Raw genomic sequence first — 24,075 nt, forward strand, 5'->3', positions numbered from 1 at the left:
AATTTATCAGTGCAAATTGCTTTGAATTTAAAAACATATAATAAATAATAAATTGGATACATTCCTCAAAGTATAATGCTGAAATAAGATGGAATGAAAATATGATGTAAAAATACACAAATAAATGAAAGTACATTGCTTCTTGTATTTAACCTCTTTTCTTGTTTGTACATATTTTGAAAAATATATCCAATAATAGCAATGAATTGTTTCATATTTAGATGATATTACTATAATTAGGCTATATCAAAATGAAATAAAGTGACCACATTAAACAAATTAATAATAATACATTGTTGATTCTCACTTTCTTACATTTAACCCTAAAAAAATAATTAAAGTAGTCTATAGATAACAAAAAAATGACTTTAAAATGTTGCAATTAAGAACTACAAACAAAATGGACAACATTAACAATCCGATGTCAACTAAAACAAACAAACAAGTGTCACTTTTTCATAATGACCTCGGAGGTTTCTCCAATAAAGCAGAAAGAAAAACCTCATCTTTAGACTTATTCGAAATAGCCCATTTATGCTTCTTATACCTAAACTGCAGAAACATATACATATAATCATCCAAATCCTTTCTGCTACAAAAAAACCGGTCCACCCACAACAACCCACCCGGCCTCAAAACCCGGTCCCAATCAAACAAAATAAAATCCATCAACTGCAAATCAATCCACCCATCCATAAACCCAGTCGTATGAATCAAATCCATCGTATTATCAAAAAAAGGCAACCTTTGATTCAATGTCACATATAAAGGAATCAAACCTCGTAGAGCAATCATTTCATTAAACGGAGCCCCAAGATTCAAAGCAGTCGACACAATCGTCACATTATGTTCCCGCATCCGACCCGCAAATGTCCCGGTCCCTATCCCAAAATCAACCCCGACCCGTATCTCACCCGGTTTGACCCGTAACACGTCTTCAATCAAGAAATCGGTTGACACCGTTGTGTTGATTACCCATTTTACCCTTTCCTTTTCCATTTCAAAACACCCGATGCATTTGGAGAAACCCCTTTTCGGATTCTTGCTCGATAAACACTCGAAGTTTCTACACGAATAGTGACTCCATCTCACGTTTCGCCCATCGGGTATTCTCCATAAAGATTCGTTTATCGGGTAGGGTTTTTGGTAGAGCTTTGAAGCTCTTGTGAGACATCGTCTTCTTGGTAATGGATCGCAACCCTTGATCATGAGATTTTGAGCGATGTTCCAATCGTCTTTACAGAATGACCCGATGTCGTAATCCATGTATTCTTCGAGTTCTTTCTTCATGGAGACACATCCATGGCCTATCGTGTTGTATACCTTTTCGGTTCCGTATATGTTCTTCTTTCCAACACGGTTTTCTTTCGGGGTTATGTACTTTTTGATTTCTTCTGTCACGAAAGTATTGATCAAAGGGTCTTCGTTTGTTGTGCCATTTTCGATTTTTGGTAGACGGATTTGTCGAAGAGTGATATGAGCGGTGTAAAGAGGTTGAATCACTTGTTGTTGGATGAAATTCTTGTAATCCAACATTGAGATGTTGGTTTTGGATAAATCTTTGTTTTTTTCAAGCTGTTCGACTGTGGATTCGAGGGTTTCTTGTAGGCTGAGCATTTTGTGGAGCACTTCGTCTACAGCAGCAGAGAGAGCCATTACATCGAATCCTTCGTAAACGTCTCTGACGCCATAGAATTGCTTGCATATGTCTTCGTTATGTATGAAGAATCCAGCTGAATAGAATCTATATAGGCTTGAAACGCTTACGATTATAACTAGCGCTCCAAGAACAATCTGAAACATGCCTAAAATTCTCCCTAATCTGTACCTTGGAAAACATGGCATCTTCATCTTAAACTATTTCACCTTAATCAAACAAATGCCACCCTAATTTGTAAATGCATATAATCAGATATTCAACAAAACCCAGTTGAAAAACTCATTCTGTATAGTAGAGATCTTACCAGGAGGAGTTTCTCTGTATAATCAACGACACAAAGTCCTGAAAAGCTGTGATTAAGTCGGGAGAGAATCATATGAAGCTATGGATGATGATTATATGTAAAGGTGAGCTACAAAAAGACAAGTTTCCCTTAAAGGTGAAGAAGAGCTGTAAAATCGTGAATTTGAAGCATACTAAACGTGGATTGTGAAGGGGCATAAAAAACTGGTGCCTAATCTCGAGACAAGAAGCCGAGAATTTAGCTGTAAAATATTTGTGATCATAAATTGCATGTATAAATGGATAATTGGGATTTGGGAATGGGAAGCGTTGACTGGAAGTATAGTGATGGTGGGGTGGGTTAGGTTTACGATGACTATGAGTTCGGCTCATCTTCATTTTCCGCTGAAAACTGAGAAAGATTTCGACGGTTAAAGATGCAATACTTGTTTATGATATAATAGCAACTTTGCCATGAATGCCGGAAGAATTCTGTAAATGGAGCGCCGGAGTTCAACGGTTGCACGGGGGAGCCCATGAAAACAACGCTTTCTTTATGCCCGCCACTTTCCATTTATGTTTTACTACACCAAATATGTTACAAGAATTAATTTATTAAATGGAAATATCACGGACTACTTGTATATGCCAAAGAAAAATACTTTTTATAATTTGAAATTGACAAATCAAATATTTACAAAAAATTTATTAATTTATATAGTACTGTTGTTGGTATAGGGCAACAAATGGGATAAAATTTGAATAAAGTTGAAATAATAAAATGACAAAATTGCAAAAATTATCCATTTAGTTGTAAAAAATATGTACGGTGGTTTAATTTTGGATAATTTATATGTTTTTGGTCTAAAAACATTAACTTTTTTTAAAATATAATTTTATTTCTACAACCAAACTACAAGGATCATTATACATTTCTTTTTAGTTTTATTCAATTATTATACATTAATTTTTTAAATTTCTTCTTATTGGATTACTTTTTTTTATTGTATTATTATATATTAATAAATATTATTTTTAATATATAATATTTATATATTTATTAATAAATATATTTTATTCGATTATTAATTTCATTCTATTAGTTTCTTTTTAATTTTTAATGGATTAATTCTTTTTTATTGGACTATTGTATATTAATAAATATTATTTTTAATATATAATATTTTTAATAATTATTAATTTATTGGGTTATTAATTGCATTTAATAATTCATTTTCTTTAGTTTTTTTATTGGATTATTATATATTAATAAATATTTATTTTAATATATATTATATATTAATAAATATTATTTTATTGAATTACTAATTATTTTTAATTAAATGATTTGATGTTATATTTTTATTTTTGCTAGCCATTTTAGTTTTGTTATAACCCATCATTTGATTCTTAACCAGATTCATGTTGTCCGCTTGAACTGGGGTTAGTTCGTTCTCGTATTCATTTGTAAAATCCATAATTGTTTTATGAATTGATGCCAAGTGACACATTTCAAATTGGTTATGTTATGGGATTAACTTCGGTGTAAACTAAAATTGCACGTATTTATGCTTTCAAGCTTGTGAGTAGTATTGGACGTTCTTGGGAACATTCACACAAAACTTAATGCGATCTTTCCATCTATCTCCTAGAGCTTGTTTAGAGTAGGTTAGTAAGGTTAAGTTTAATTCAAAGAACTTGTTTTAATTAAACAATTTGGTGAATGAAAGATGCTAGAGCTTGTTACTATCTTAAAGTACCAACTTAGACTAGAATTCAATTTGACATCGATTCATCATCAACTTCCATCGATTAGGTGATTAGAACTCAGAATCAGATTGTTTTACTCTTATTTACGCGTATCTGCCCATATATAAGTACTGGTCCTTCTTTATGGTGGGGAATATGGTATGTTTCCCCATCAAACAAATTATGTAGTTAGTTGGTATCTTTTAACCGCAATGAGTAGTTCATTTGTGTTGCTTTATTGACTAGCTATCAAGTATTTCCTTTGTTTGGGATTTTGTTGCCCTTATAACACGGATAACACCAATGTTGATACGTCGAACTCCACGCGCATACATATCTCATTCACCCCAAAGGGTCTCGTCCAATAAGCGTCCGAGAATTCACTAACTTAAACACAAAGACAAAAACTTGAACACAGAGACAAACACACGAACTAGTTTTAATCCTACTAACTTAAACACAAAGACAAACACACGAAAGGCAGTGTACCTATCGATTAGCAGTTTAGTTCAGGTAAGTAGGGTATCGAACACAGGGAACGGTAAACAATTAAAATAAATGCTAATATTATCTAAATAAAACAATTAATAGAAAGGGGGTTTTCTCTAGTTTTGCAAGACTAGAAACTTAAACAATTAACTAAAATTTAAACTAAGAAACTAAGAACTAGATAAACAAAGATTCAACTAAATTCAATAACGAAGGGAACTTCTGTTTAGTTCAACTCAATTGATCATATGGTTGATATTATGGTAATAGTGCAATGGATTAATTCTTTTATTGGCTACCGATTCAAGTGATTAGATTCACGTTCGCTGCACTAATCCTTAGAGAACAAACTAACTCAAACAGTGGCCAGTTGTCTAATTTAATTTAATTCACTAGGTTATTTATTCAGGTTAATTTAGACTTGTAATAGTTAACTAATTTGGTCCTTTAGTTAACCTCTTGTTGATGGTCATCACACAAGCTCACACATGAATTTACCTATTTTTCTTATTAATTCTAGTTTCATGTTCATTAATCCTAAACATATGATAAAGTGGTCACATACACATATGAGGTTAACAACTAAGAGATGTTCATGCAACTTAATTATCTTCCTATTAACATAAAAATAGTTATCATTCACACATAAGTTTCTTTAACAAGCTAAAATCAACAAAATCACCAATATTAAATCAATCCTACCATAAATCAAACCATAGTATCAATATTGTCTCCCCAAACAGAAGTTTAAAGGTTTTAGCTCATGTCTACAGCAAATAACAAACTAAAAACATAATCTAATGATTGAAACACGGTTTATGAAAAAGATTAAGATAAAAGTAGTGTGTTATTACCTTTGATCTTCTTCCACTTTGATATCTAGGTTGAAATCTCGAAAACCACAGCTTCTAAGAACCCTTCTGGCCTCCAAAAATCGTCCTAAACTTCCCCCATTCGTTAGGGTTCGAATGAGAAGCGTTTCTATATATATATATATATATATATATATATATATATATATATTATGAAAACAGGGGCTACTTGGCGAGTCCAGTGACCTACTCGGCAAGTCCATCACTTAAAATCCCGTGTACGGCAAGGCAAAGTCAAGAATCGCGAAACTTCTGACCAACTCGCCGAGTTTATGGCCTACTCGCTGTGTCCATTTGGAATCAGAATTTTCTCAAAACATGAAAGTCGTCCGAAATTGTGTCTAGGTTTCAGAACATTTTGAATCTCATCAATCGGAGTTACGGTTCATGAGATATGGCCAAAACACTGACGAGGGGTCAAGCTGTCCAGCAACATCCTTCTTTCTTGAAAATCCAAGATCCAAGCTTCCAATCGCTAGTTCCGCTTCCTTTTCCATCCGAGCATGTCATTGTTGCTGAAAAACGAAATTATAAACTAATTAAGCACCTTTTGTTCATTAAATGAGACAACAACAACATAAAGTATTAAGATAATGCATGAATTATATGACTAAATATGCCCATATCACTGCGTAAGATAAACAAGAACTAGGTTAGACAGCCATACCGAGGGTTGGACCCCAACATAGCTCCATGATGCCTAAGTTAGATTGCGACTTTTTGATGTTGCTTTTGTGCTAATGAATATATGTTCTCTTTACTTACCTGCCTGGTTATCATGTTTCTGGGGGTATTTATAGGCTGTCAGTGGTTACTAAAGCCCATTTCTTAGACCGGTCCTCCACCCATTACCCGGTCTACGATCGGTTGCACTTCCTGTCCTTTCCTTGTTTATTTTATTTGCTTCGTACTATTTGGCGTATTTTTTGGGATATGATTCTGATGCTTGTATACGGTGTATTCGAATTCATATTTTTCCGAAACAAGTGGCAATGCTTGTAGCATCGACCTGGTGAAAACTGGGCCGATAGTGGGCTTCCTCGAACTATCAGCCTGGTACCCCATTATAATATATCCTAAAAGAAAGATATTTTTGAAAATAAACAAAATCCGAAATAAATAATAAAAACCTGTGAACTCACCCACATTATGTCGACGTTTTCAAAACACATGTATTCTCAAGAAGATGAGTGTGGAGAGTAGTTGTGGAAGGCAAGAAGTCATCAAGGAAGTTGCTGGAAATCGTTTATGTTTGCCTTATGCTTAGTTATGAATAGGATGTGTGTTTGAACTCCAAACAATGTAACCCCAAAATAGTTTATAATAAATAATGTTTGGGTTATACTTTTGTGAATTGTTCATTATACCTGTCATTGTTATCCAATGTCCCTACGTCACACAGCTCGGCGTTTCCGCCGCCGGCCGAGTGTGTGACAAAATGATTCTTGATTTGATATATTAAAGGTGAAAAGCGGTTAAGGAATTACATCAACGATCGTCCTATTTATACAAACATAGGACCAATCATATTATGAGACATTTGTACTAAAATCTGATCAAAGATCAACTACCTAACACATTAGTGTGGTTGACCTTTGTCTCCTACATGCACTACTACATGCACTAGTGAAACATAAGACAAAATACATCAAGACAAAACAATAGTAACATAGAATCACCCAACCTTCATACATCGAAATACACAATACTTTGGACTTCCCTCAATCTCAGATCACTTCACTCTACACCTCATCGGAAAAGCATTTAGCTCTGAACATGGAAATTTAGATTGCCAAGGGATCACTTCTTTTGAACTAACACTTTGTTTGACTGTTCACACGCGGTGGCATCATGAATTGAGATTTCCGTATGTTTATTTTATATACTCTGATTTAGGTTTTTGGAACTTAATTTATCAAACAATGGTTTTGTTTATCGTGAATGAGTTTTAAAAGAAATGTTATCTTTTAAAGTAGAAAATTTGGTTTAGAAAATGGGACATTACAAGTAAGTAGTGGGTAGATGCTATTGGGTAATATTACTCAAAATAATTAAGATTATATATATATATATATATATATATATATATATATATATATATATATATATATAAACTTAGTGTAAAAATTATTATGTCAATCTTAGTGTCAATAATGCATTCCACAACTTCCATTATCATTGCGGTCTTTAATTCCCCAATTTATTATCAAATCAATATCTTGCATCCTTACGAAAAATACTACGACCATATGTGGCACTCATCAAGTCTATGACGAGAGGGAATTGCAAGATCACAAACGAAGTAATTGGTAGGCATGTCAAGACCGCAATTGGAATGAGAATCTGTGAGTTGATTTGGCCAAATACAATGTATAACGTTGTAGCAACAACTACTACCATGGCCGTTGTTGAGATGAACAAGGTGGACAAACCGATTATCAACTTTGTAGGCAACTTCAAGAGAAAGTCTTGCTCAGCATAATGTGCGTTGAGAATGGACAAAAACATTAATAATGACGTGACTGCTGCAAATAATGAAATGGCATATGATATTGCGAATATAGTGAAGGCAGTATGGTTGGTAAACATTGGTATTCTGGTTTCCTCCTTGTTTCCTCCTGGCAATGTGATAGCTGCTGCCAACACAATGGTGGTAATTAATGCAGTTGTAATTGTGCAGGACTCTACAGTAGACTTCATCCATTTTTCTCCCTCAATCACCAAGTTTTTGTGCTCTCTAGTAAATACCATTTGTGGCGTTTCGCCGCTGGAGTTCTTTTGAATGATGCTCAGAGGACACACAAATCTTTTAACTTCCTACAAGATCACTATATATTAATCATGCTTGATAGAATTTTTTGGTAGGTATGTCGATTTAGAATCATTAAGATGTCTACCTTAAACCATTGTAGTTCGTGTTGTATTTGTAATGTTGCTCCTATTATAAGATTCAATTTGTTGGTAGGTGCCAATCTTGCAGCCAAGTGCAAGAGGTTATTTCCAGAAGAATCTTTGCTTGTTCGATATACATTCCTATGTTTGTAAACCTTTTCCTAGAGATTTATCACAACAACTTGAATAATATTGTGATCATCTTCATTTGCACTCATAACTGAGTTTGGGAAGAAATACACAACAAGTTGTACAACCTTGAATGCATTTTGTCTAGTGGCTTCAAAAATTGGATTTGTGCACTAGTGATGGTAAGAGCTGGAATGTTTGCTCATGTGTATCAAAAAACATGCATCATGTAATAGGTTGGAAGCATCTTCATGAGTTTGAAGTCTCTTTTTGATGAATGGCAGCATTGCAGCATGGACCCAAATTACCATCTCAAACAAAGAAACGGGGGCCTTTTTTTCTTGAATTTTTAGTTATACAAAGATTCCAATTGTTGATTTTGAGAAATTTAGTTAGCATGACGGGTTTATGGAATGTGCAGTCAATAAGTTAAAATTAAAGTTTTTAAATCATTATTTTAACATAAAATTGGCGTGGAGAAAGTTTGTTAGAGAGGCCTTATACTAAATTGAAAAGATAAAGCAACATTCATAATTAAGATAACTAAGAATAAAAAAAAACCTATATATTTTTCCAATATATTGAGTTGGCTTGGGAAATTTTGAACTATAGCCATCAACTTAGTTCAAACCACGTGATAATAATGTATATCTCAATCCTGGAAAACCACTAATATTATTAACACATATAAATCATATTACGAAAACAATCTATCCCATCCCGTCGATCCCCACACACAGACCCTATACAATGATCTTACGAGATCTAGCCTAAGGAATCGATATGAACAACAACTGACGAAGCTACTTCGGAAATTCCCTGGCAGCAAAGGAGGATCAACAAAGACATCAAATGAGGGGAATGGAATACGTTTCACCACGAACCTTCGTTTGTAAAAGAAAGAACCACAAGACAATTAAGTCAGGGGTAATTATCTAGATAACAATGCCTAGGCGTGGTCCGACTATCATGAGGTATTATACCTCTAGACTCTCCCTATCCAGCATCGAACTTTTCCTAGCAGTGGACTGAATACATGAGGTATTTCACCCCCATATGCACCCTATCCATCAATATAACACCAGACATACGTAGCAGTGGTCTATTACCGACACACTTTATTAGGCAGTCTACGAAGTTCCCTTTATTACTTCCTGAAAGAAAACGCTGACATATGAAGCTCGGTCGATCACTTCATAAAAGAAACGCTGACGCCAAATCTCTCTCAAAATAAAAGTATGGGGAAATACTACTAGAGTACTCCCGTACGCTCCCGTAACCGACACACAAAATAGTCAAAAAGAATTTGTACATGATAGTACTTCTGGCACATTATAGTACTCTGGTATGCGAAAGTCTCGTACCCGAGAACATAATAGTACCCTGGCGCAAGCAGCACCCAAGACACAGAGCTTTGAAAAGGACTTCGTACATAAAATTTACTTCTGTACGTAGGACGTACTCCACCGATCATCAATCTCAACCCACACGTACTCTTAATAAGAGACTACCCAAAGTCCAATCTTAATTGAACTAAATATCACTATTTAAGTCTTAACCCATCACTAGGCAAGCCTACAATGCCTATAATTAATTTTTGATACTATCTCCGTTTAGGCAACGCCAACTAGTGTATACTTAACACAAGGTTTTAAGTAATAATATCATATATACACATTTTAACACATATTGAACCATATCTGAGTCGCACATTGTATATCATCAAATATATCTAACACGTATTTTGGACAATAACAAATACTTCACATACATATGTATATTTCATACTTTAATCAATACTCTTATTAAAATCACGTTCCTAAAAGGGACTATGCACATGATACCTTATCGAATGAACACGTAGTACAAAAATACATAATCCGTACTCCCGGATCTTAAATTTGCCTCATTACCTAATCCATATTCCCGGATCTAAAACTAACATCTTGATTTGATCCATACTCTCAGATCTAAAACTAACCTCTTGATCTGATCCATACTCTCGGATCTAAAACTAACCTCCTGATCTGATCCATACATCCAGATCTAAAACAAGTTATCTCTTTATCCTTTTATCTCATGGTCCAACCCATCTTTTATCACCTACCAACAACCTCATCTACCCATGTTCTACCCAACATATTTTTAGATACAAAATACATATATTGTTTAACTCATTAAAACTTATATAATTCATCCATTCCAAAATCATCTCAAATAAACAACAATATATTATACACATAGCACGTATTTCATAGCAAATACTTTATATTTATGTGTTAGAAGAAAGTGACTACACACTCACTTGATCAGAAGATGACCGGGCAGTACTACGGCTTGTAGAAGTAGTATCCTTTGGTGAAACTGTGATCTCTTCACACACCGGACTTCTCACGGGCAGAGCTTCGACTCGGAAACTCTTTTCTTTTCGGGCTTCGGGACTCGCTTCGGATCTCGGGATGATACCGGGGATTCGGGGGGTTAAAAGGGGGTTTATAGAGAGTATCGGGAGTGAGAGAGAAGAGACGGAGCAACCAAAATCGGCAGACCCTTGATTTCTATTTATAGGGCCATTTTTCTGGATTCACGTCGTGAGTTCAATAGTCATTAGGTGCGTCATTGCCACTTGCGTCTGTCAGGCTCCAGAAGTCATAAATACTGAGTTCACGTCGTGAACACTGTATTCACATCGTGAACTCTGACAGTTTTGGGGTTTCGCGCCCCGAACTTCAGAAATTCATAAATTTCGCATACGAACTCCGTTTTCGACGTTCTTTATATCCACGCGTAGGTGAGATTATGCTCTACAACTCTCATTTAGACTTCGTTGGCTAATTTTGACTTTAGTTTTATTATATTTTATTATATTATTTTTAGTAGGCCGGGATAGGAAAACTCCGTTAGAAATCCATAACTTCTTCGTCTGACGTCCGTTTTCGTCTGTCTTTTTACTGTTGGACTACTATCGATGAGATCTTCGATTCTCGTTTAGATCGTTTCGGCTAGAAATCACTCGATCTCATATTCGAACTTCGGGTTGCATACTGTTAATGTTGAAACTTCGAAAAATCATAACTTCTCATACGAAGTCAGATTTAGACGTTCTTTTTATGCACGCTCTTGGTTTAACGCATTCTACGACTTTCATTTAGATCGCTAAGGCCTAATATCGCTCTAACGTAAATTCACTATTTACGTCGCGCTGTGTCGTTCCGGTTCTGTCGCGAAACTTCGACAGGTCATAACTTCTTCGTTATAACTCGGATTTCGGCGTTCTTTATATGTACGGAATCCTTGTAACATATACTATACCTTAGTTAAGATTAATCCTTCTAAATAATCTTCCATAAAAAAGTCATTTTTGATGTTTATCGTCTCTAAATTGACTAGCCCGGATCTACGGGCGTTACAATTATCTCCCCCTTAGGATGATTACGTCCCGGAATCATCAACGAAAATAGGACTTGTATAATGATTCCATATGCTATCTCTTCATCCTAGGTAATAACCGTAACTTCTATGTTTCCTCGAAAGAGTATTTAACTCTATGGCTTTCTTGACCGCAGACGATTCTCAATCTTGCATCTGCTTATCGTACTATGTTGTACTTTCAATCGTAACCTTCGAGTTACCAAATAAGTCCTTATTGTGGACTCCTTCTTCTTCTTAGGATAAATACTTTCCTTTATCTATTGCAACAGGCCGATGGGTCGTGCTCTATTGACCTCTCATCGCACGATGTGACGCTTAGACTCGGTCTTTTTAAAGTTAAATTCCAGAATGGAATATACCTTCCTTCATATTCTAATGTGATATAATCACATTTCAGCATGTAGCATTTCTACCTACAAACTTCTTTCAACAACGAGCGCTATACTATCGATCGCATTAATTTCAACGTTCTGACTTAAGTCAGATGTTACATCTAACTTGGTCCTCTAGACCACGTAACATACTCATCGAAGTGGAACTCAAATTTATATGACCACTAGGGTCGGAATAACAACCATCTCACTAATCATTACCGAAACAAGGGTAATGACATACTCGAATAAAACGAAATCAATCACCAGCTTCTTGGTAACCTTGTGACTTTCCATGATCCAAGTGTGAGTCTTGTGCTTCCGGTAGTATATGCATCTACTACCGTTCATACCTACTCATACTCGTTCCAAGTATTGTCTCGCAGCCCGCAAGTCCTAAAATCACAAAACAATTTAACACATACGAATGTGTCCAAATAATCATAAACAATTTCCCTAGACTCTACTAGGACTTGTTCATTGCGTATCTTTAATCATCAATTCTACTTCAACTCGATTGGTGATGGAAATACCGGGTGATGAGACAACCTCAAGAATTACACCAATCTCTCCATCATCCTGCCAATCAAAGGTGTACTTTAGACGTACCGTACTCCTCTAAACGTACTGTTATTTCATAAGACATACTCTAAAGGCAAGATACCACTCTTACGATATCTTCTGACAGGTGTCATCCACTATCATAATCCTTTTTCATTTCCTCCATTTACTCAATTTCTCTATGAGTCTTCACCATGACCCTTTGTACACCCAAGCAGACATTCAGTGTACCAAGTGAGAATTTTAAGATAAGAAAGCTTTAATTACGATAAACGTATAAATCTCCTTATCACCCCGAAACGTTTACATGCTAGTTCTAATATCGTAGTCATACGCTTAGAATCCTACACACATAAGGTTTCCAGATCCGGTTGACAACAAACCATAGATCCGAACAAATAATAGCATCAATTTAGCTATCACACAAAACAATTAGCACATAAAAGCATTTTAGGAAACATTCCTAAAATAAACTAGTGCTTGTGTCCATTTAGGTGTACTACCTAACATATTTTAGACACACTCCTCACGATCAATACTTAGCATTCTAAGTTTAAGTCTAGAAATTTCCTACAAATTCCTAGTTCGCTTAAACTAATGCTCTGATACCAACTGTGACATCCCCAATTTCACGCCCAGAAAAGACCGATTTGTTTATGCTTTGTTTTCAAAATCAGAGTAATCTTTTAAAGAAAACAGTTGCGAAATTTGTTCCCAAAACAAAAATATGATAAGACTTTATCAAAGCATTCCTTTAAAGAAATGTATTTTCATTATATAACAAAATCTCGGGATGTTATGTTCAATACAGACCAAAAGCATAAACAGAACAAAATAGACCTTACAACAGTTATTCATAACTACTGGCCTATAATCAAAAATTTCTCGTTATGTTAGCCAACTTATGCTCTCGTGCCATAACCTGTAATTGTAACGTCCCAAAATTCAAGACTAAAAATTTCTTTTAATAAAACATTACTTTAAGCAAAATTATCGATTCAAATCATAATCAGAGTATTAGTTTCCAAAAAACATGTTCGTTATCAGAGTAAAACATTCCCAGACTGTCTAATCTATAGTGTGTGCCATGCGATCACCCCGAGCTCTTCCCTCCGCTACCGGAAGTACCTGAAACCAAAACTAAAAACCGTAAGCATGAAGCTTAGTGAGTTCCCCCACCATACCACATACCATGCAATCACATAACATACATATACTGTCAGGCATATCTGGGTGCCCGACCTACCCCTTCGGTCCTCTCGACCGAATACTGACTAATATATCTAGGAGATGGCCTCCCCTTCGGTCCTCTCGACCGGATACTGACCAGTATATCTGGGAGCTTGCCTCCCCTTCGGTCCTCTCGACCGGATACTGACTAGCATATCTGGGTGCTGGTCTCCCCTTCGGTCCTCTCGATCGGGTACTGGGGACTATTTCACCCCTACTACTACCACATAACACATCTATCACATAATCTATCTAGCATGGCTGGGCATGACCGCCCCTTGGGCCCTATCGACCGGTAATCTGGGGGACTATCTCCCCCTACTGCCTCTAACTCATATAACAGATCATGCTAGCATGTAAACATAACATCACATACTGTCAAACGTATCTGGGGTGTCTGACTACCCTTCGGTCCTAACAGCTGAACTCTACTGATGAGTCATGGAACCCCGTCCATGCTCCTACTGATAGTGAGATACGGGCCCAACCCACACTCACTCTTTCCCTAACTTGGGCCTCGCCCCTGATCTGCTGCTAATGAGATGTGGAACACCATCCACACTCTGCTATTAGTGAGACACGGGACCTCGCCCACACTCACCTCCCTACCAGGCACATACAAGTATCACACAGACGACAAGTATAAACTATCACATAATCCATTCCTTGGGCACCCGCCCGCTATCACTGGACCTCGTCCTGAATATCATACTAGCATACTGTGCCTAGGTCTAACCCCCGGGTCTTCTACTCATAACTACATGGGCCGGCATTGTGGCCGTAGACCCATTCACATAAAGGGAAACTCACCTGCACTGGCTGAACTTGCTGATGATCCCACTAGCTGCTGACCGACAACTCTCTGGACTCCTGCTCCACTAGCTCCCTGAACTACCAATATCAAAGCAACACTTAGTCTAACTGACCCTGACAGTCAACCAAGTCAACTCTGGTCAAAGTCAAAGTCTTGGTCAAGGTCAACCTTCCAGTTCAACCCTACTCGCCGAGTCTACCTATTGACTCGTCGAGTTCATAAGTTCGGCGTCCTTCCATTCGCGACTCGACTCGCCGAGTCTACTGATTCTGAGTCCTGACCTGCCCAAATCACCGAGTCTCCACTCGACTCACTGATTCAAGTCTCAACTCGAAGGGTTTGGGGTTTCGCGACCTGACTCGCCGAGTCCAAGAACAGACTCACCGAGTCCAAGGCAATCTTCAACCAACTCGCCGAGTTGTTCTTCAAATTCGCCGAGTTCCTGCCCAACTTCATCCGAATCGACGAGCTGTTCATCCCACTCGTCGAGTTCCTCCTAACCTTCATGCTACTCGCCGAGTCTACTCAAAGGACTCGCCGAGTTCATTCAGATTTACATACATGCAGAGGACTTTTGAGTCATGCATGGGCTCCAAACAGTAGATCTACCCTCCCCAAGCCTATTCCTCACGTAAAGTTGCAAACTTTACGTGTAGAGAAGGAGATCTAGGCTAAATACACAATAAACTAGGGTTTAAGGCAAAGAGGCTCCATAATCAACTCAAGGGCTGATACTTTATGCTTTCCAAGACCAAAATATGCTTAGATCTGAAGTAGCAACTCCAGATCCGGCTTCTAACTCAAATGGACAACTTAATCATGGCTAAAAAGCCCCAAAACTCACAACCAAAATAGATCTAAAGGAGGGAAACGACTTAATACCTTCAATAACTCAGAAAGTTCCCCCAATCTTCAGATCTAAGGTCAATCCTTGAAGCTTCAATGATTCCCCTTCTTCTTCTTCCTTCAAATCACTCAAAGATGGCTTGGAAGCTTGAATGGACAACAATGGGGCTTAGGGTTTGATGTTCTGGGTGAAAGAGGCAGTAAAGGAACCCCAGGGGAGAGAATGAGACGCTTAAATAGCCCCCAAGTCCCGAATTTAGGGTTTTCCACGCACAGACCAGACTCGCCGAGTCCCCTTGTCCGACTCGCCGAGTCGGTCACTTACTCATCGACTCGGATCCCGCTCGGACTCGCCGAGTCTCCCCTTAAAGTTAGGGTTTTCTTTCCTTTCTTGACCTTCAAAACTTTGGGTGTTACAACTCTCCCCCACTTAAACTAAAATTCGTCCACGAAGTTTGCTATGGCCCACCGCCTGCGATCTGCCTCCAATATCCCACTAATTAATCCAACACCAGCTGCCTACCTTCGCTGGCCTTTCGCTTGGTCATTCCGGCTAACCCTAATCCTTGCGGATAATAGACTCAGGTCAGCCTGACCCTGAACATCCTGGAAACACAGCTTACTCACGGATAATCCTTCTGGTACTCACCGAGTACTGCACTGAACCTATAGGGGTTCACCCCTTCTTTCCTTGTGCGATTTCCTTGCCTTCCCAAGGCAACACTCCATAGCCAACTATTTCCTCTACCACTTTGAAGGTCCTACCCTTCACCAACTCCATCACCCCCGCTACTTCCAGTACGGGTCATCACCTCCAGTAACCATTGACACTCCTCTCTATCATAACTTGGTGCCGAGCACCCCTCGATCCAACTACTGAATTCCACCATAGACCGCTTACCCACACTACTACTGACTGAAAATTTCTGCTATTCCTCATCTGCCTTCCGGATGAACTGAGACCACCTTGGTCCCTACCAACCTATCATTGACTGGATTACCGGCTCCCACCGGTAGCTAGTCCCAACACCACTACTAGTCGCTCCCAGCGACTTCCGAAGAAACTTCGACCACCTATAACTGCTCAATCTATCTTGCCATTCAGGAACTACAATCCTGGGATCCCCGATCCCTTATCTTGACACTAAGGTCCTTACCAGGTCCCACTTGTGCTGCTAAAACTCACGGGCCTCGCCCACGGGTCTCACCCAACCATATCATGGAGCGGCCTCTCCCAAGGTCTCACCCAACTATATCCTGGAGCGGCCTCTCCCAAAGTCTCACCTCTCTAGGGCTATACAGGCAACTCCCTATCATTCTCATCCACTACCCATTCCTGATCCCTATCTGATCACTAGGAGATAAGGGCCTCGCCCCAACTCCGCTAACGAAGCTACTAAGGAATGCTACGGCTTACCCGTAGTCTTACATCACCATCCATTGCTGACTGCTAGTGAATGCTACGGCTGCCCCGTAGTTTTACAACACTTCCACCACTAACTGCTAGCGAATGCTACAACTGCCCCGTAGTCTTACATCACTTTCTACCACTGAATGCTAATACGAAGGCACTCATGTGCCATTAGCTCTCAAGATTCTCATTCCAACTCCCTCAAGTCCTACGGGCGATCCACAACCTGAATTCCCAACCACGTACTAACCATTACCATCACACGCACTAGCTGATGGGGAGTTTCTCAAACTCCCAATCCTAAAATCCTCAATCCATCAAACGCTGAACCACTTCTTTTCCTTCTCAGAGGTCGCACACACATTCTGGGTCTGCGTGCTCCTACCTTTGCACACTCGGAGGATTCTCCCCCACTTCGATCCTGCTTACCCCTTGTTGCTCAAAACTCAAAAAGAAATCCCAATCCTTGCTACCATTCTATAATCAATCTGCTGAGGAACCCAAGCTTACCATAGCTAGGGATCCAACCAATCCATCTCCAACACTATACAACTCCAATCTAGCGAGACATACCAAGTCCCTCCCAGGCATGCTACATTTATTGCATCCTATGAATCCTTCTCCCATAGAGCACATCTCCTAACTACCATTCAAATATCCAAGGTATGGCATATCAATCGATCACAAGCAGGTAATATAATTCTCACAGATACATGCCTACTAACATCGATGCAGTACCATAACAATAGAGTTACTACAAAGGGATGAATTCAAACTACATACCTGCGATCTAGTGCGGCTCGATCTTGACTTTTTGCGGAACGGTGGGCGCCTGGCCCTGAACTCTCTCCACCACCAAGACGGGACATCGAGACTTGAAATGACCCGGCTGGTGACAATGAAAACATCTCTGATCCTGCTTACAATCCCAATACACATGCCCCCTTTCCCCGCACTTGAAACACCTGAACTTGTGACAAGCAAACCCATGAGTCCCTCCACACTTACCACACACCTCTAGGTCCTCCTGACCTCCAGCGCCCAAGTCAGCTGAGTAGGACTCCACACTCCTTCCCAATCTCCCTGCAACACGTGCCCGCTTCCTTTTTCCGAGTTGCCCATCCAAACCAATCTCCTGCTCTCGTGTGACCCCGACTACTCCATCAACTGTATGAACAGCAGTTGGTTGTCCCTGGAACTTAGCGGTCACCCGACCCGTGACCTGCTCAATGATGTTGGGCAACTCCTCGCGAATGACTAGCGAAACCACATTAATTAACCAGTCATGCAAGGGTCTCTCCTGGAGACAGGGTGCCCCACTCACTCCTGACTCCTGATGGCAAAAGCCTGAAATGGAATCCGCCTCTCTGATGGATCCCCGAACTCCATAAGAACCGGGCTCTAGACGAGCCCCAAACTGTCCTGATACTATCCCGGCCCTAAAGGCCTCAAGATGACCGTCCATAAGCTCCACGATGGCCTCTTTAACCGAACCAAAAATCACTGGAGTCTGATCAATGATGTTGCGCACAATCTCTGCGGAAATGAAATCCCTCATCTGATCATCAAGTTGCCCGACTCTAGAACCTGAGCCTGATCCCTCTCCGGCACCTGATCCACCCGCTGGTCTCTCCCGCAATGTCACCATACTGAAAATATAATACATCCTCTATCAGAATACTTATCACTGCTGCGCGACCAAACACATACCCTATCAGGTTCCCGGTATTGTCTCGGCCTTTCCTGAATCGAGTACGGATCCTCTGCTTTCAGTAGTACGGGCCCATACCACCTTCCACATCTATCCATACTTTCCTCAGGAATTGCTTTGACTCCACCAGGTCCCTTATCCATTACCACTGCTCCCAACACTATCTCATCCTAGGCTTACCCTAGGGAAACCTCTGACTCAGCTCAAACCAGTCCTCGGCTGCTGAAGGTTTCCTTGTGATGCCAATTAGCTATTACCTGGATACCATCACATGTGACGAGGCTCAGATAATCCTTCGAGTAAGAGACTCGTCCCTACAACGGTTGGACTCAGACGAGAGCTGCGCAATAGGGCCAAATCTAGCACTTTGAGATTATTCAAACCCGATCACATGTGGCGTGACGTATCCACCTAAGGGCTAACTTCCATCAATCAGAATCCCACAATGCACAAAGCAAGCAGCATTCAGACAAGGGAAAATCTAACCACAACATACTCAAGCAATCATATCCACATGGCAAGAAACTGAACTAGCATGCAACATAAACTCATAGACCCACACAAACTCATAAACCCAGGCATAACCTAAACATGCTATCCTACAACTGTCTAATCAGCGCTATCATGCAGCTTAGAACACATATAATAGGCACATAAGGCATCATTCCTAGATCCTTAGTCCTAATCTAGCATGCTGTTTTATCAACTGATAATCATAGCATGCTGTTTTATCAACTGATAATCATAAGGCATCAAGTATTCTTGGTTGCGAAGGTTATCCTGTGTTTCTCGATATCCTAGTGTTCACTTCGGAAAAATGTATTTGATCGTCTACAGGGAGACGACGATTTCCTCCATGAAAGAGGGTGGAGGATGATAGGCACCACTTGTCTGTAACAGGGTGGACGAAGTGCCTGAGTAGTGCGAGCATCTACTGCAACTACTCTTCCGAAGGTTCTGAGTTTTCTCGGTCTAGGTCAAATCTAGTGAGTATAGAGTCTCATCTCTCGGAACTTTAATAGCTCAACCCGCAATGATTCTCTTGACTCCAGCTCCTATTTTATGGAATAGGATGAAGGGCTTTGCTAATAGGTTCATGGTAGAGCTCATGCTTAGCCTAACCACTAATACCGGGTGTATGCAAGCAATATATAATTGAGGTCGGCAGGATGTTCAGCTATGCGACTCCACCCCAAACCCACAACCCAACGAGGAACAGGGAATAGGGAGGAAACACACACCTTAAATCTTTTTTATCTCAATTATATGCCACCTTTATGCATATACCTAGTTATAGTGGTCAGTCTCATGAGTTCTGTTCTCTGGGTTCACGAACCTAATGTGCGAGGTGCGAAGGGTCTTTCTGGGGATTCTTCGAAGTATGCTCCGGATGGTTATTGTCTTCTGGAGTATCTACAGTGTCCTTCACTTCGGTGTTCATCTGACTACGAGGGGTCGGTCAACGGCGCGTGGTACCCTCTCTTGGGTACTTCGGAAGGTTTGAGATAAGAGGGACGATTGACGGATCGCATTAGGTTTGATTATTTGCATTATGTTTAGGTTCGGAAGAACCTTTATTTGCCGACGGGGCTACGGAGAAAGTTCTTTTTACACAACACTTAGGAATGAACACATGGTTGAACGGAGTCAAACCATGATCGGTATAGGCGTCGAAGTTGGCATACCTCGACATGATATATAATGAAGATCGATAGAGTCATGCGCCGAACAGGCACACAAGTTGTAGGCGTCTCGGGTTTCGTCCTATGTATCACTACTGCGGATACTTGGACCGATAGAGTCGACGCGGGACTATAGAGATTTCTAAGTGTTTCTGAGTAGAGTACCTTTTCATGAATGGATTCTCACGAGGCATTTCTATAATCGCCTAACATATACTAGTCATGTAGAGTTAAGGTGGGGAGGACTGTTAACTGAGCGACTCCGCCCTAAATCCACAACCAAACGAGGAACAGGAAATGAGGCGGCATTCACTCACTCTAGGTCTATCCATCTTAACTATACATGACCATAACGTATGTGTTTAGCCATTATAGTTTTACCAAATGAATTTTTAAATTTTATAACAGTGCTGCGACTTTCGCCTTATTGGAGAAAATATTTACAATTGAATTAGTCTTTTAATGTTCTTGGTTAGTTATCTGGGATCGAGAGACGTACCAAAAATCTACCAGGTTCCTTGATGCTTCTCCCTAAGCATTAGAGTTAGACTCCTCATGTGTCCTTGTCTTTCCCTTCGGTTGGGCAGTCCTTCTTGAAGTGTCCCATTTCACCACATAGGTGGCAAACTGTACAGGTCGCCACATTGGCGGTTGGTGTAATGAACTCAACCGGGGTTCTGCAGACGCGAGCAGTATGCCCCAACATGTGGAACCTAGCATAATAGAGCTCCCGACAGACACCATGATGATGGTAGCTGCACTTGCTGCAATGGGAAAGGTTTCCTAAGTATGGTCTCCTAGGCGTAGGGATGGGAGGGTTGGCAGGGATACTGACTGTCTCAGCTCGTTGCCCTTCGAAAGGTCCTTGAGCCGAGGTACTTCCCTCCTCGATCTTGAGTTTTCTCTTTAGTGGGTTCGGTTGAGGTTCTTGGGTGACTGGGTATGAGGGTGTTGGTTGCTGCTGTCCATTGCTAGGATCGGAAATCCCGACAGGCACCTTGCTAACATTGGCGTTGTTAGCATTCAGGTGAGCCATGACAGCTGCTACGGCTGCCGAGACTGCAGTTTGGAACGTGGCTTCATCGAATAAGAGAGTAGGTTTCTTACTTGTGGACTGGTTACGCTTCTTTGGTGGCATGGTTTCTCCTACACGGAAAGGAATACAAGGTAATGAGAGACGATGGCTAACCCTGGACATATCTGTCCCGAATGTATTAGGCATAAATTTTTCCCGTGCCTCGGGTACTGGTTGTCTGAGTGTCGACCTACATCCCTATGATGTAGTCCTGGGAATCAAGGTAGGAGTATGAGTATCAGAAAAGGCCATAAGATGCGAGTCGTTCCTACTAAGTCACCTTTATACTAGGAAAGGTTTCACTCTCCGACCTGGAGAGATTTTTGAGAACAGTTCGGAACGAAACCGCGGAAAGAGAGGCTCATGAGGGCTTATGGCTAGATACTTTCAATAGAGGTGCGGGGATCCGCTCTAATCGTGTAACTGGCAACGGGAAACGACGATTCACCTAACACATAGTGTGAGTAGTGTAACCACTAGCTCACTAAATTGTATTATTTTACGGGTTTATTAGTGTGACGAACACGAGGAAAAGACAATTCTCGGGTTCCATGCACTGGCTCCCTCTGTCTGCCTCGTATCTTTGGCTGGTATCGGTGTTGGTTTCCTTCGGGTATGATGAGTTATTAATTAACTCTTTGATCGATTAGATCTTTGTAACAGGTATGTGATGAACGTAAAAACAGTAAACAAAACACAAGTATGAATCAAGATGTGTCGAATGATTAGATTACTCGATCCTCAACAGAGCTCGACTAAGAACTTCCACTGTAGAGGATTCTAGGGTTACAAAACAAGAACGATAAATTTGCTGAACAATAAATCTCTAATCGTTACTGATCGTCCTTCTGTTCTAGGATGCATGCAAGCATCTATTTATACTAAACCCTACAAAACTCACGGATGGACAGGCCCATACCGGAGATACATATTGGACTAGCTAACGAACCCAATAGACGCAACACAAAATACGACCTAACAATCTCCCCCTTTGCATCAAATTGGAGCGAGACTACTTCTTCTTCTTGCTTGGGCCAGCAGCGGGAGCCTTCTTTACTGTATCGAACAGACGTGTGATAAGTGCACGGATTTTTTGTCTGAACCGAATGTACCATTGAATCATATCATCAAAGTACTTTACATCATCCGCTGTGTTCTGCTTGCATCGATGGATGATCCCCAAAACGTGTTCCAAACATGCAGTGGTGTAGAGATGTTTGTCTGCCAAGGCAAAAAGACATTTATGTCCTTCGTTCCTGGTAAACATGATAGAGTTTCTCTTTGGGTCAATCTTTCCCATCTGCATCATATTGAGATCACTGGCAGAGCCAACAGGAGATATGGTAGGCTTCTTCTTAAATACGCTCGCTATCTCCTGATCCATCAAAGCAACTTCCATGATATAGCATACAAGCATCCTCTTAAAGTGGTCGATGATCGGACCATATTCAGCTTCGTTTGTAAGAAGGATGTTGTGCAAGATAATCCAATAATGGGGATTAAGGTTGGGAAGATCTGCAAGTGAGATGGCATGTTCGGCCTTGGCAGATCCCCGTAGTACCTTGAACCGAACGTTGGTGAAGTTGCCTTCCCTGTACAGCTTCAGGACCCGAACATTGACGATTTTCTGAGCGCTCCAAGTCTGGTATTGGGGTTGAGCTGCCCTCAGATAAAATTCGACTAAGTCCCGATCAACCTGTGGACGAGGATGGGGGAACTCAGCAATGTTGTCAAAGGCATGAAAAACAAACGCCTTTCGGGTCAGTGGCATATCGAACTGAGAGTCGACAGTGTTAGAACAATCTAAAGAGATCACAGGTTCTAGCCACAAGATACTTGGTATTTCGATGGCTTCTTTACTCAGCTTCTCAAGAGTCCAAGGAGGAAAAAGAGTTTTCCTGCTCTCGAGAAGGTCGTGGGCTTCTTTCTGTCTTCTTTCGGCTTCTTCAGCCTCTCTAGCCACACGAGCATTAATGTCAGCCTCGTTATTTCGACTTTGCCACTTCAGAATGTCGGCAATCGTTTCTTTATCATCTTCATCACTCTCCTCAGCAATGTTTTTGCCCTTGTCTTTTACAGCTGAACCGGAGGCTTGGCCTACTGGAGGAGGTTCGGTTGTGTGTGTTGCTGTTGAAGAAGGAGGTGGTTGAGACATATTAACTTTTTCTCCCCCTTGTTTCGGAATGGCCATGAAATCAAGGAGCCCTTCGATTTTGTTAAGTAGAGAGAGGTCAGGAGCGAGCTTCTCTGCAAGGGTACGTCGTACTGAATAATTGAGGATTAGGTCATGTGCTTCAAGGATGTTTGAGATAGCAGAGTGGACATCCGAAACACACAATTTAACCACCTCTTTTTCAGATCGAAGAGACTCAATCTCCTGTTGAGAGTTGGAGAGTTGAATGCTCTTGACCTTTAGAGCAGTAGTCTTCCTTGCGAGAGCATCCATTAGATTGTTTTCGGCAGCTAAGTCTTCTTGAAGCTTGGATAGACGCTCTTCAATGGATGTTCTGAAAGCTGAGTTGTCATCAGAAATAGATTGTCTAAGTGAAGAGAACGACTTCAGCTCAGAAGCGACTGATGTAGCCAACTGGTTGATAATGGGTTCCAGCGTAGTCTTGGTGGCTTCAACACTTTCCTGTAAAGATTTCAACAAGGAAGAAGCATCAGTGAATAGTTTATCGACTTTTTCGGTCGCTGCCTCACAAGCTTTGGTTGAGGCGTTTATGGCTGCAGTGGCGGAATCAATAGAAACTTGATGAGCTTTGGAGAAAGCCTCAACAATTTTCTGAATGACAGCTTCAGATATGGAGGACTGAGATGTGGAAGACGAAGCGATAAGCGAATCGAGTTTGTCATGGAGCTCCTTGAG

General features: G+C 40.3%; 2 protein-coding genes across 2 annotated transcripts in view; both read right to left on the reverse strand.

The window, feature by feature from the left end:
* Positions 1 to 324: 324 nt before the first annotated feature.
* Positions 325 to 2,508, reverse strand: LOC145075823 (S-adenosyl-L-methionine-dependent methyltransferase). The gene is made up of 2 exons (XM_079021922.1): positions 1,965 to 2,508; positions 325 to 1,887 (listed from the first exon to the last, which is right to left on the reverse strand). The coding sequence occupies exon 2, from the start codon at positions 1,849 to 1,851 to the stop codon at positions 457 to 459; it is 1,395 nt and encodes a 464-aa protein (XP_078878048.1). The 5' UTR covers positions 1,852 to 1,887; positions 1,965 to 2,508; the 3' UTR covers positions 325 to 456.
* A 4,755-nt stretch (positions 2,509 to 7,263) lies between these two features.
* Positions 7,264 to 24,075, reverse strand: part of LOC145076170 (uncharacterized) — a 36,748-nt gene continuing 19,936 nt past the window's right edge. Inside the window, exons 2-3 of the mRNA XM_079022140.1 lie at positions 7,950 to 8,105; positions 7,264 to 7,869 (exon numbers count right to left, since the gene is read on the reverse strand). Of these exons, the coding sequence (XP_078878266.1) occupies positions 7,264 to 7,869; positions 7,950 to 8,105 (762 nt within the window). The remainder of the gene's footprint in view (positions 7,870 to 7,949; positions 8,106 to 24,075) is intronic.

The sequence above is a fragment of the Lactuca serriola genome, chromosome 9 (assembly GCF_051521515.1).
Source record: "Lactuca serriola cultivar US96UC23 chromosome 9, Lser_US96UC23_V15, whole genome shotgun sequence".
Taxonomy (NCBI): Eukaryota; Viridiplantae; Streptophyta; class Magnoliopsida; order Asterales; family Asteraceae; genus Lactuca; species Lactuca serriola.